The sequence below is a fragment of the Trachymyrmex septentrionalis genome, unplaced genomic scaffold (genome assembly GCF_001594115.1).
Source record: "Trachymyrmex septentrionalis isolate Tsep2-gDNA-1 unplaced genomic scaffold, Tsep1.0 scaffold202, whole genome shotgun sequence".
NCBI lineage: Eukaryota > Metazoa > Arthropoda > Insecta > Hymenoptera > Formicidae > Trachymyrmex > Trachymyrmex septentrionalis.
Genome location: NW_017305203.1, coordinates 77,983 through 92,186, shown reverse-complemented (window position 1 = coordinate 92,186; position 14,204 = coordinate 77,983). Strand labels below are relative to the sequence as shown.

The window sequence follows — 14,204 nt, the reverse complement described above, 5'->3', positions numbered from 1 at the left end:
GAGATGAGAAGATATCTATAAGATTGAATATTCGAGACAGGTTTTAAGGGTAGATAAAAAAAAGAACTAAAAATGATAGGTGAAAGTAAATAAGAAAAGTAGCAGGAAATAAGATTTATCATGAATGTTTAGAAAAAAATGTGTAGAAAAACTTTATGTTACAAACGTGACATTCACAAAAGTGACGTGGCACGTAACAGAGGCTCGACCAATCGCTTGCTACTTGAGGTTGAATCTCCTATCTTGATTATTATCGGTTTTCTGTTCTTTTTCTATCGCCATTAATCGATTCTTGATCTCCCGCTGTATACATTAGATATACGAATAAAGCTGTGAACTTTAATTTATTCGTCTCGATCTGCTCTCAAATCCTAACAGGTTATGAAAAGTTTTTTGGGCTCAGACATGAAAATCTATCCAACGAGTTAATTATTGATAATGAATGTTAAACACACGCGCCCTGAGTGAGATAAAAATTGACGCGGAAACTACGCGGAATCGAAACGCGAGCATGCGACAACATGGACGGATAAACAGCGAGCCTAATGCGCATACCATTTCTATTCAGGGAAAATTATGATCTGGGAGCTAAGAGTTTGATGACGAAGAACAAAACGTGAATCAAGCGGATAGAAACAGCCGGCATCACAAGAAGCCAAACCCCTAATAGTCTGGAAGGAAGAAGATGAAAGAGTCAATAGGCAATCCTGCAAAAAAGATATTATTATGGAAACGGCTAATGACTCATCGACTCAACGACAATGGCGACGTCAACAAATTCTTTGAGATAATTGACAAATTATCAGAGGTTATCCGTGGAGGTCAGTATCGAATTGCAATCCATAATATTGTTACATAGTCTACCAGATAGCTTTGAGAATTTTAGGTGTGCCATCAAGTCGAAAGACACATTGCTAATCCTAAACACCTAAAAGTCAAGATTCTTAATAAAAGCGTAGTCAAGAGATAACGAAACCAAGATGATAACCACGCCATGTTTGCTCGAAAAGGAAAGCCAATCAAAAGAAGAATCATCAATAAAGCGATTGATAAGGCAAAAGAACTCAGCTCAAGTGAAATATTTATTTAAATATTGATGTCATAGATGTCGTCGAATTGGTCATAAGGGCATAGATTGTCGCGACAGACATGAGAAAAACACGAAGGCCAAGAAATACAAGAAAAAAGCAGCCGTTGGTGAGGATGTCGCTTTCTTCACTTCTACTACTAATACCGTTTCATATTCCGTAGGAAATAATCCAAGAGACGATGCGTGGTGTCTCAACAGCGGATGCATTTCACACTTGTGTCACGACAAAAACAAATTTGAAGAGATTTTGAACCCTGAAAGCATGAATCTCAACCTAGCTAACCACAGCTCAACTCAAATAAAGATCAAGGGAACAGTGAAGAACACAATCACAAAACACAACAAGAACCGTATGTTTGGAAAATGCATTACACGTCCCTAATCTCCGTAGTAATCTAATCTCCGTTGCTAAAATCGACGCCGAGAATAACGTTATATTCACAAAGGAAAAGGCTGAAATAAAGAATACCGAATAACGATCCTTATTGCTCGGGCACCTAAACTACGGCGATCTCTTGGAAATAAGCAAGAAAAAGGCTGTATATGGATTTGATCTGGAAAAAGACAAGAATCCCGTTATATGCAAAGTCTGCTTGGAAGCTAAACTAACAGCACTACCATTCTTAGACAAGGTCATCAAATCAAACCAGGCCCAAGAAACGAGACCGTATCAAGAACTTATAGGCACTCTAAACTATTTGGCAATTGCAACGAGGCTAGATATATCGCATATTGTTAATTGTCTCAGTCAGTTGAACACCTCTTATAATGAGGATCATTGGAAGGCGGTCAAGAGAGTCTTAAGGTACTTGAAATGGATAATAAACTTTGGAATCACGTACATCAAAGGCAGGACAGGGAGATATTTGTAGACGCCGATTGGACAAGATGTTCGGTGGATCGTCAATCTTACACTGGATTTGTCTTCACTATGAATGGCGGCGCCATAAGCTGGGAATTCAGAAAGCAACGTACAGCCCTCTCTTCCATCGAGACAAAATACATGGCGCTGACCATGGTCAAGGAAGCCTTATGCTTATATGGATTTATAAGGCTTTCCAATTCCGTTGAACGAATTTGTACAATGAACGACAATCGAGGAGCGCAGCTTTTAGCACGGAATTATACTTTCATTCGCAAGTATTAAGCATATAGACACGAAGCAACACTTTGTAAAAGACGCATTAGAGGATGACCTGTTGGAGTTTAAGTACATGCCAACCGAAAGAATGCTCGTAGACTTTTTTACAAAAGGGGTACCCGATAACACCACAGATGTCTGGGATTGAAGTCGGCGAAATAACAGAAAATTACAGAGAGTTACACTACGTTCTAGAGGGAGTGTTAAGAATACGCTTTTAAGTCCGATTGTAGTGTTCGACCAATCACTTGCTACTTGAGGTCGAAGGTCCTATTTTGATTATTACCGATTTTCTATTCTTTTTCTATCGCCATTAATCGATTCTTGATCTTGCTGTATACATCAGATGTACGAATAAAGCTGTGAACTTTAATCTATCCGTCTTTTTCTGCTCTAAAATCCTAATAATAATTATTGTTAATAATAAATTATTTAACCCCCCTCCCGTTTAGTTCAATTATTTTGAAAATTAATTTTTAACATTTTTAAATTAATGTTTTAATGTATATTTTATCAATGAATATTTTTCTAATATAGTAGATAAGATTAGTTTGATTTTATTACGGAAATATCATAAAAATATTTAAATAAATATTTCGTGGCTCAGAATTATATATATAATAGTAATAGGAGATACAAAATTCAAATATATCAAATTATCCTTAAGAAGATGTTAATAAAAATGATGTTTAAAAGAAAATGTTGCGGTATACCTTCGTAATATCTTTCTCAAGAATTTTGCTTACAGCAAGAGAATATTATAATTCGTGTTTTTGTTTACAAGGAGTTTATGACATTTGATTAAAGCAAAGATTGCAATATAGAAGTCCTTTAGTGCAGTAGAAGTTATTTAGGCATAAATATTATTCGTATAACTATTAGTAAAGACATTTAAAAAGTCTGCAATTTATAATAAACTTAAATATATTTTTAATATAAGAATTTAGAAACAAAATTTTTATATGTACACAATTTATTATTACCTTTAAACAACTGAATTATTTGATAATATAGGATAGCATTCATTACAACAAGTGAAGTTTGTTAATAATAAATATTACCGCCGATATATTACTGTGTCTCCTGTGATAAACTGCAAAATGTGTGAAATTTATGTCATGGCATACTTGCACTTGTGTCATTTCACTTCGTCGAAAATTTATTAGAAAAGTATTACTTCTATAGTGCTTTCTTTTTTCTTATATTTCTAATAACAATTAATATGGTAACAAATACAGATTTCATTAACAATTAAGAAATCTCGCAAGGTGAGAAATTTTGATTTTAATGAAACTTTGTGCACACATATAATAGAATATGCGCGCACATGTAAAAAAATGAATTTAGAAAATGTTAATTGCTACAGAAAAAGATTTGAAGGAATGAAAATGTTCCTTTTATGTATAAAGCGGTTTTAAGTTTTTTTGTTATTTAAAAACTATTCAAGAAATCAAAAAATGTTTTATACAAAAATTTTACAATAAAATTACTTCTATTCATTTGCATCAATAATACTAACAAAAAATTTTGTTTTTAATCTTTTTAATAATTATTTAAAAAAAATTATTGACGTGAATAAATAAAGATAATTTTATTGTAAAACTTTTGTATAAAACATTTTTTGATATCTCGAATAGTTTTTGAATAACAGAAAAGCTAGAAATCGTTTTACATGTTAAAGAGATGATTTCACCCTTTCAAACCGTTTTTTCACTGCAACTGATATTTTCTAGACTTATCTTTGTGTGTGTGTGTTTTTGTGTGTGTCCTATATCTACACAAAGTTTCATTCAAATCAGAATTTAACACTCGCGAGGTTCCTTGTAAGTATCATAAGATAATTACAGTTAATTTTCAACGGTCTTACCGTATTCGCCCCAATAATCTCCAGCACCGCTAGCTTGAACTAAGATTAAAGTTCCACTAGACCGATATTTCGCGGCTGCTCTAATTCTGGGAATGCTAAAGGCTAGTTGCAACTGCACTTCATCATCAGTCAGTCTCGTCCTCAGACCGGTTATTCGCAAGGCAGAGACTCCTCTCGCAGTAATATTTTTAAATTGAGCCCTGTAACCATTTGGGCCACCGCCAAGCGCAATATGCAACTCGTCCAGGATAATCGGTTCCACTTCATAATAACCCAGTTGTGGTAAACCTGCAACGTAGTTAGAACGTTATAATGTACGGTTTCACTACAAACGACGCAAATTTTTAAGTGTAATAAATCTTACGTAGTTTTTTTAAAAATTACTTTTAAAATTTACTTTTTTAGAATTTGTTTGACATTTAAATGTGTCGGTTAAATTTGAAAATACCACAATGACATTTTTTAAATTGATTCTATTTAAATTTTTGAAAGTTAGATTATAATATCGATCTTTTATTATTTATTAATTATGTTTGTAATCTGATTAAAAACTTTATTTCACTCAAAAAAATTCGATAATTTTTCACCCGCTACACGCTCTAACAGTTTGAAGAAAGCTATATTGTTTCAGGTATGCCAAAGTTATACCGCACAATACAAGTGGAATGTAGGACACTGGGTGACCATTCGAATACACCGTTATAACGTGTTGTGATCGTTAACAAAACCATGTGATTACAGAACCGGTTTATTCAGACTTTCAACTTTCAGTTTATTAACAAATTATATAGGTTATTATTATAAAATATCTTATATTTATCTAATAAAATTCCCATGACAGGAAACAAAAATACATTAAAATTATAATATATTCTTTAAAGTTGCTACTTTTATATTAATTATAAAATAATAAATTAGCAATAAATTTTATTATAATTTAATAATTTTATTTACATATAATTACATATTTTATTTGAGTTTACTACAAAGCTTTTAATCTTAGAAGTAGACATATTTATTATAGCAAAAAAGAATAACATATTACAATTCTCATTTTAGTTAATAAAAAATATTGATAAATGCCATTCTCTCTCTTGTATATTTTAAATTTAGCTAGATTTACTAAAGAGATTGATTTTTTTTTTAAATGGAAAATCAAAACTATTATAGTTGCTTTTATTCAAAGTAATTATTTCTAATAATAAAAAATGATAAAAATAATAAAAAGTTATTTATTTAGTTCATTGGATTTTTTAACTATATTTTATCTAATATTCACATCATAATAAAACAAAGTTAAGAACAGAGAAATGCAATATTTTACGACGAATTAAATTGCTATCGTCTGTTGCGATTTTACTTGACATAGTAAGAAACGGCAGATTAAACTGTACTTCAATTTTTTTGAAGTTCTTTGAAGCATACCAGTCATTAATTATAATGAATACAAATATCATTAAACGTAAATAAAATTAATCAAAATATTTTGTATAACTTTTATATATATTTTAAAAAATTTATTTTTTATTCAAATTAGATAAGATCTTTTAATATATGAAATACATTATTATAAAAAAACTGAACGATTTAGAAATCGGTCTACTCATATGATAATATGTGTTGTCTCATAGAAATTTATTAAAAGTAGCATAAGAAATAACAAGTTCAAGGTCAATATATATAGATTGTTTTAAATTTGCAACAACTTACCTTCACGGAAGTGGTCGACAAGTGTATTTGCTGTTCTAGCGAGGCAGATCTCTAGTTTTTGATCGTTTCTGGAGCAGGGCTCTAGAAATTCTAGGCCTCTATATTTTCCGATGGCATGGGCGCCGAGCAGCAGCGAGCATGCATAGCACAGTAGTACGGTATTCCTCATGTCTAGCAAGTGGCTTTATTTTTTTTTTCCTTTCTTCTACCGAGGCACTCTACGGAACGATCAGGTTCTGGACGAGAAATGATCGACTGGCAGGGATGCGTTAAGCCTTATAGACCTTGACATTGCCCCCGCTATACTCGAAGACGAAGAAGAAGAAGAAGAGGATCGGACCTTAAGCGGGATAACAAGTCAGTTTTTTTTAAACTTGTACAATGTACAGGTGCAACAAATGGCATAATAATACGAATGCAGATATATTATATACGGGGTGGCGTAAGCCACAGTTTTTAAATTTTTTAAATTATAACAGAGAAAAAAATAAAATATCTTCCTACAATTTTTTATTATTTTATTTACTACATCTAGATTTTTTATTAAATCATGATGTATATTTTTATTCAAATAAATTTTAATTAAATCGATTTTTAATAGCGTAGGTCAAGCCATTGTCATTATAAATTTTGCCGATCAATTTTCCTAGATGAAAGAGCAAAAGAGCGATAAAAGTAATGTGAATTTCATGTCAGGAAGGTTATTATAACTTTTACCAATGTTAATTTTAAATTAACCGCAGTAAACTATGTACTGTAAGAGTCCTCTAATAAGTGGTCCTGAAGCCGATGAAGGAGACCAAGAAACCATTGATTAATTTATGCGCTTACTTTCCCAATAATTGCCGACATTTGTTTATAATTTTCTTCTTTTATCTGGTAATTTTAAAGTGGTACAGACTTAATGATTGGAAAGAGCATAGAAAAAGCGATTTTCTCCGCTTCTAATAATTAGCAAATCGGTTAGAAACGAAGTACAAAATATTACGTGCATTATAAATATTTATAATATACAATTTATTGACGCAACTGATTAGACTGTTAAATTGCGCAATTTAAATATGTAAACGCATCACAAATTTGGAAGTATGGTTAAATGATAACAATTGAACGTAAGTGACATCGTCGATAAAAATGGGTGATGAGTACGAGAAAAAGAAAACATTTGATAGACGTCAGAATGGACGTCATGGAACAGTCAAAAAGAGAGTAGGAGAATGTTAAGCCCCGTTAATCACCTTGGTCACGTTCGTTTTAAGTCACGTCTCCGATTTGCTCACGCAAATGTTCGCGGAAGATCGTCGCCGCTCGCTGATCGCACTTCCTGCCTTTAAACGTGAGGAAAAAATGAAATTGAAGATGTAGATTAACCTCAGAAGAGCGAATCTTACAGCAAGTAACACTTTGTAACAACTTACAAAATTTCCTACTTTTATTTTATATTTTTATGAAGTTTTATAAAGATCTTCTTAGAATTTTTTATTTATCTGGAATCCTACTAATTTGTTTAAATGGTAAACACGCAAGTCTTGGAAAGTCACAATTTCGAAAATTAAGAAGTGTAATATAATAATATCCCAAAAAGTCACAATCCCGAAATTTAAGAAATATGACAATGCCCCAAAAAATTACAATCCCGATATCTTAGAAATGCGACAATGTTCCGAAAAGTCATATTATTACGGCTCGGGACATATTGTTAGATTTCCATTTTTAAGATTTCAGGATTATGAATTTTTTTTTTCAAAACATTGTCACGCTTCTTCAATTTTGGAATTATGATTTTTCGGGATATTTGCTGTAGTTCAATTTTTAAAACATTTTTTTCGAGATTTTATATGTTCTCCGTGTAAATAACAATATAAATGATGTAATAAACTGATTTCAATAACATAAGCATCCAACAATTTGCAGTCACGATACAATTTCTAAAATCTAATAATATATTTTAACTCACACAATTTCTTTTTATTTTATTAGGTTTTTATTGGTTAATGTCATTTTTAAATGAAGACTTTGTTGCACGCCATTGCTGTTACATTCTTATAAGTTTTCTTATGCACGATATGATTTCTAAAATCTGACGATATATTTTAACTCACACAATTTCCTTTTTATCCTTTAGATCAGTATACTTTCTAATTATAGCATAAATTAAAATTATTTCAAGGTTTCTTTCAGAAACGTATCTGTCAGATTTATTTTAAGATCTCTCTGTTGCATAAATAGGCAGAAAAGAAAGGTCATACATACTTGAGTTAAGATTCCACACTGCTGCAGTCAGTCTGTTTATTTATTCATGCACAACGCATGCACGCGCATTTTTCTTTTATAAATATTAAAAATTTGGCTTTAAAAGATTTTAAGAGAAGCATTTATTATAAATATTAAATCGATCAAAGTTGAATGAAACGGAAAATATATGATACACAAATTTTACCCGCTGATCGATAATATTATCTGACAATGATCCAACAACGTTCTTTGGTTCAATGCTTTCTGACGTTCCATGTGTACTATAAAAACATAAGTTTAAAGACCGCAGTATATCCTCAAGGCGAGCAACTATTGAAACATAAAAAATCATTCTGAGTATACGGAATTTTCTTCTAAAATTTATTCTGAAAATATGGTAGTTGTGGTACAATATAATAATTTTAAAGATTTTTACCATGCACTTCAGTAAAATTAATCAAACTTATTTTATACCTTATTGTAATTTTATTAATAAATGAGAGAGATTTACATTAAAATTCTTCGAATAATGTTGTCCTATGACTATCATATTTTCAGGGTAAACTCTAAGAAAAAATTTTCTTCGTGTGTGTATCTACCATGAAACAAGTCGGAATGGATTCAGAATTATTCAATTATTTTTTAGATTTCTATTGTGTTTTCTAAGGAAAACGGAATAATTCCGATCGGAATAATTCCAACATGTTCTCCATAATAGATACCCTGGATACCTATCATAAAACATGTCGGAATGAAAATTGGAATCATTTCAATTGGAATTATTCCATTTTTCCTAGAAAACAATAGAAATCTAGGGAATGATTGAATAATTTTGATCGGAATCCATTCCGACTTGTTTCATGATAAGTAGTCTGTTCTGCTATCAAAACGTTTGACATTTTTCATAATAGTCGACAGAAAAATATGTGTCTATTTCTATCAATATTCATAAATTAATTTTGATCTTAGTTCAATCTTTTTTTTACTCTTTATCTTTTTCTTTTATTAGACATAGAATGTTTATATCAATTTTTTTTTAAGGTACTTTGTATTGTGGCTATGAGGCTAAAGCTGTATATTAATTCAGATTGAATGACTACATAAATTATATTCGGTAATAATGCGATATGTAATACAATGGTGTATATGTATATCGTAAAAAAAAAGAGAATATATTTACTTAATATATGTAATATGCCACACGTATATCTTATGTGCTAATGTACGCAATTTATATACACAACTTATTATGTAAACGTAACACGAGTTGCAAAATTTACTCTATAAATTTCGCTCTCTCGTAATGATTTAACGGATAGATTGCTTACAAACTGACAGATACACTTCTTATATTCACTTATTTTCTAATTAACAGATTTATTTTAACAATTCAAGCTTAATGTATCTCAAAGTTACAATTAATTTAATTTATAAACGGCTTTGATTTGAAAATTTGCTCGAAAGGAAAATCACGGAAGGAATTATCGAAAATCTCTGTGAAACCAGTTGAAACGAATTCGTTGATCAGGCCTCTTGTTAGAACGAAACTCGGCTGCCATGTATGATTAATTATTTTATCGAGGATACTTTCAAGGAATCGTTTGCCAAATAGAAGATTTGAAATGTGAAGCTTCAAATCTTTGATAGATTGGACGTCCATTTGAGCCCTTAATTTTTGTCCCGGCAATTTGGTCACGGTGGTCATTTGTATTAGATCATCTGCAACGGAGAAATTATAAAATTATGAATAAACGATAAAATATTTCTGTTTTTTCAGTCATATTTTACTATAATATTAATAATAAAAAAATATTTTTCGTATTTTTTTAAATATTGGTTATCACTGAAATAGATTTCATAATCAAATGCAAATTTGCACTTACACAAAGTGAGTGAGAATTTTCCTCTATTATTTATAGTGGAACTGAAGAGTGCGCCTTTAAATTCATAATCACCCGTCAACCTTTTCTCTGGGAAACTTTGCGTGTACACAATCTAATTGACGAAATGCTTTGTTTAGTTATAGTTATATTTTGTTTCATTATTCTCTCTGATTCTACTTCTCGCATTAAATAACATAAATTCAATGTATTCAGAAAATAATCATGCCATCAATTTTTAATATATCTTTTTATCTTAAATATGAAATACTATAAGATAACTATATAAAATATAAAAATATATATATATAAAAAATATAAAGTTGCTAATAATATATATGAGGCAAAGCAGAATATTGTGTTATTTTTTTAATTTTTTAGGAGAAAGAAAAAACTTATTTTCTTGAACACTATCACTTCAAAATATGTATAAAAAAATTATTGTAATAACTGGAGAAATGACATAATCATTCTCAGAAATAACAAAATCAGTCTGCAATAAATTTTAATTAAATATAATTCTTCAAAAAATCGTGTTAAAGTTATTAAAGTTTCAAAAAGTTGTTATGCAAGTTATAAGTCCAAATAAAATGCAAGTTAAAATAGTGTAAAGTAAAAATATAAGTCAAAATGTTGTAAATTCAATTAAAATTACAAGTTAAAATGTTGTAAATCCAATTGCACAACAAACTTACAAAGAAGTTCATGCATTTTAAACTATTTGGGGAGTATGCAGGGATCGTTGGGTTTATTTTTTTTTATTCAATTTTATTTATTTAAAAATCGTGATTAAAATTGTCTTAGTATTTGGGAAATATTTTTTATCACATCTTGAACAAAAGAAAACAACGATTGATTTTATCGTTTTATTGATAATCATATCTGTGAATTTCTCTTTATTTTGTGTATAAAAATCATTTATTTATTAAGATAAATTATTATTAAAATCATGATTTTTATTTACGCTGTACAAGTTAGTCTATTTTAATCAATACAGTTTTCTCCGAAATGATTAATGATACGAAAAAGTATTTCAGATGAATCGAAAGTGGAATCGTTTGAGAAGAATGTATTTTGACCATGTTAATTTTTCTTCTATAAAAATATGAAGATTATCTTTATTTTTTTAAATAGAATCCTATATGATTTTTTTTTACATAATGTGACTCCTTTAATTATTCTGCATATAAAAGTATTAAGGTAGAGATACAAAAGAATCATTAGTTATTTACGAGATATTTTATCTACTTCATTATGGCATATGTTGGCATAAAGCATTAAATACTTCATACATTAAATTTAAATAATATCATTAATTTTTTGATAATTGTATTTCAATACTTTTTTACGGAATAATGAAATGAATCAATTGGTGTAAAAAAAACCACATAGTTGCTTAAAAAAAAACATGTAGACAAAATGGATTTTTGAAAATAAGCAACTATGAATTTTTTTTATATCAATTGATCTCAAATCTTGTTATTCTGTTCATAAAAATATTAAAGTACAAATATAAAAAAATGAATAGTTTACGAGGTATTTAATACTTTATACCACCATCAATATAATAAAATATCTTGTAAACTAATAGTTTTTTTCACACGTTAATTTGAACATCATTCCGTCACATCTAAACAACATAGAAAGATATAACGCGACATTAATTTATGTTATTATAACTCTAAAAACAGTGATCCATATATTTGAGATCCATATATTTGAGATCCATATATTTGAGACATGTTAAATCGATTTTGAGATTGGAATTGAAAAATGCATACAGCCAATTATATTATAATAGGACACAAATTATTAAGATTTCGAGAAGTATCACTAACTTATTACCTTTTACAATTTAGAACAAATTTTTTGTAATTCAAGAAAGAAATAGTTATTATAATTGGCTAAATGAGAAGAAAAGGATTGATAATAAGATTAATTGGTTGTTAATGTAAATAAAAAATTAAATGTACAAAAATGTGAAATTAAACCGATTGCTTACTTAATACGAGAGGATTTTAATACTAAATTGAAAGTATTAAAAATTAATAATGTATCTATTGAGGATCATTCCTTTTCTTCTTCTAACAATATATATAGAATCGGTGTTGCGGCAGATGAATTTGATTCTGAATCTAGGTTAAATGAATTGCAGAATAAATGGTTAGTTAATCTTAGCAATACACTCATTCCTAACGATGTACAATCACTTTTAAAGTTAGTAGATAAATTTGGTTTACTGACTATTGAGCATAACAAAGAAAGAAACGTCTATTGAATTTATTAAACAAATTGAAAATAATATTAATAGTTATCGAAGTCAAATTGCTAGTAAGATTAGGAATCAGTCTGTTCCCATTATCAATAGATTTGAATAATACTCCATCTTACAATTTTAATGATAAATATTGAATAAAATGTATTAAATCTACTGATAAATTTATCAAGGATAATTTTGATATACTAATAATTAAAGCAACAAGGGTAATGGCGTACTAGATCGAAAAGACTACATAGAAAAGATGGAGTGATCGTTATCAGATAACAATACCTATGTATTAGTGGACAAAGATCCTACGAAAAAACTTATTCGAGAATTGCGATCTCTTCTTTTTAAATGAAAAAATCATGGGTTTATAGACGAGTTAATCTACAAAAGGCTGTTAACTACGGATGGGAATATTTCGATCATATGGCCTTCCAAAGATTCATAAAATTGGTTGTCTTCTAAGAATAATTATGTCGTCTGTTAATAGCTTATAAATTAGCTGTATTTACATCACAATATCATAAATAGCATATTGGAAGCACGTAGCCACGTTGAAAATATGTTTCATCTAATAAAAAAACTTGATAAAAGTTATTTTGAGTCAAATTTAAAATTGGCTTCTTTAGATGTTATATCGTTATTCACTAATGTTTCAACTGAATTGGCTAGACAGTATTAATAAGAGATAGCACTATATAGCAAAAAACACCCATATATCTAAGGAAGAGTTCTTAATAGAAAACAATTTAACTTTAAACTCAACATTTTTTTGTATTTAACAATAAATATTACAAACAAATTTTTAAAACACCTTTGGGCTCGCTATTATCTTTCGTGTAGCGAATATAATCTTAGAAGATCTTGAAGAGATAGCAATTCAAATACCATATAATTTAAAGTTCTTCAGATATGCTAATAATATTTTGCTAGTTGCACGTGAAAAATATTTGGCAGTTATCTTAAATACTTTTAATTCACTACATGAACGGTTGCAATTTACATTTGAAGTTGGTGATGAAGACAGACTGAATTTTCTGGATATTACGATTATTATTAAAAATAATGTGATTATATTCAATCATACAAAAAATCAACTTGTTCAGATAAATTTCTTAATTCTAATTCTCACCATCCATTGTGCCAAAAGAAGGATGTTATTTATGGTATGATTGGCGAATTTTACTTTTGTATCTTGCTATTTTTCACAAAAAAAATTTATAGAAATTATTCAGATTTTGTTAAATAACGGTCATCCTTTAATTTTATTATTTCTAGTGTACAGACAAGAATTAAATTTTATTGCAATAATAATGTCAACTTACTAAACAAATAAATCGAAGCAGAATTAATGATCAATATTTTACTGTGCCGTATGTTAAGACCATCTCTGAATTTTTCATCTCGATCGCTGCTGGTATTAATAAAAAATAGCTTTTATGATTTCCAACAGATTTCGTTACAGAAACATATCACTCGAGGTGAAGACATTTTGGATTACATGTCTCACCAAGAAGTTGTTTACAAGATTTCTTGCCATGACTGTGACGCTACATACGTGAGACAGACTAAACGACATTTAAAGACTAGAATTAATGAACATACAAATGACATTAACAAAAGAACTCTCCTTCGGTAATTTCGAATTTAAGCCACGACAATTTTAAATGGGATAACGTTAAAATTTTAGATAGTAACCTTTTAAATTAAAAGATTGATTTTAGAGGAGGTGTAAAAAAAACAATAGCACAGTTTAAATAAGCAAAACGATACCGAATCTTTTTCTGATTCCTATCTCCCGATTTTACAATTATTATCCCCTTCGTAATCCTAACGCTTCCCCCTTCCTTCCTTTTTCACCATTTCATGTTCTTTCCCCTTCTTTTTTATTTGTTTAACTTATACTCATACTTGTCTTGTGTTCTTATTGTTAAAAGAATTTTTAAACATAACAATCTTCTTTTGGTAGCGATGAATAATTTTTCCAATTTTTGATATGTATTGTGAATTTGTTG

The 14,204-nt window shown here is 29.3% G+C and overlaps 2 protein-coding genes across 2 annotated transcripts in view; both read right to left on the bottom strand.

The window, feature by feature from the left end:
* Nucleotides 1–6,151, bottom strand: part of LOC108747892 (protein takeout-like) — a 7,572-nt gene extending 1,421 nt beyond the window's left edge. The window contains exons 1-2 of the mRNA XM_018485781.1: nucleotides 5,809–6,151; nucleotides 4,099–4,386 (exon numbers count right to left, since the gene is read on the bottom strand). Of these exons, the coding sequence (XP_018341283.1) occupies nucleotides 4,099–4,386; nucleotides 5,809–5,977 (457 nt within the window). The 5' untranslated portion in view covers nucleotides 5,978–6,151. The remainder of the gene's footprint in view (nucleotides 1–4,098; nucleotides 4,387–5,808) is intronic.
* A 3,287-nt stretch (nucleotides 6,152–9,438) lies between these two features.
* The window catches only part of LOC108747893, a 10,677-nt gene continuing 5,911 nt past the window's right edge, over nucleotides 9,439–14,204 (bottom strand). Inside the window, exons 3-4 of the mRNA XM_018485782.1 lie at nucleotides 9,927–10,038; nucleotides 9,439–9,762 (exon numbers count right to left, since the gene is read on the bottom strand). Coding sequence (XP_018341284.1) covers nucleotides 9,467–9,762; nucleotides 9,927–10,038 — 408 coding nt within the window. The 3' untranslated portion in view covers nucleotides 9,439–9,466. The remainder of the gene's footprint in view (nucleotides 9,763–9,926; nucleotides 10,039–14,204) is intronic.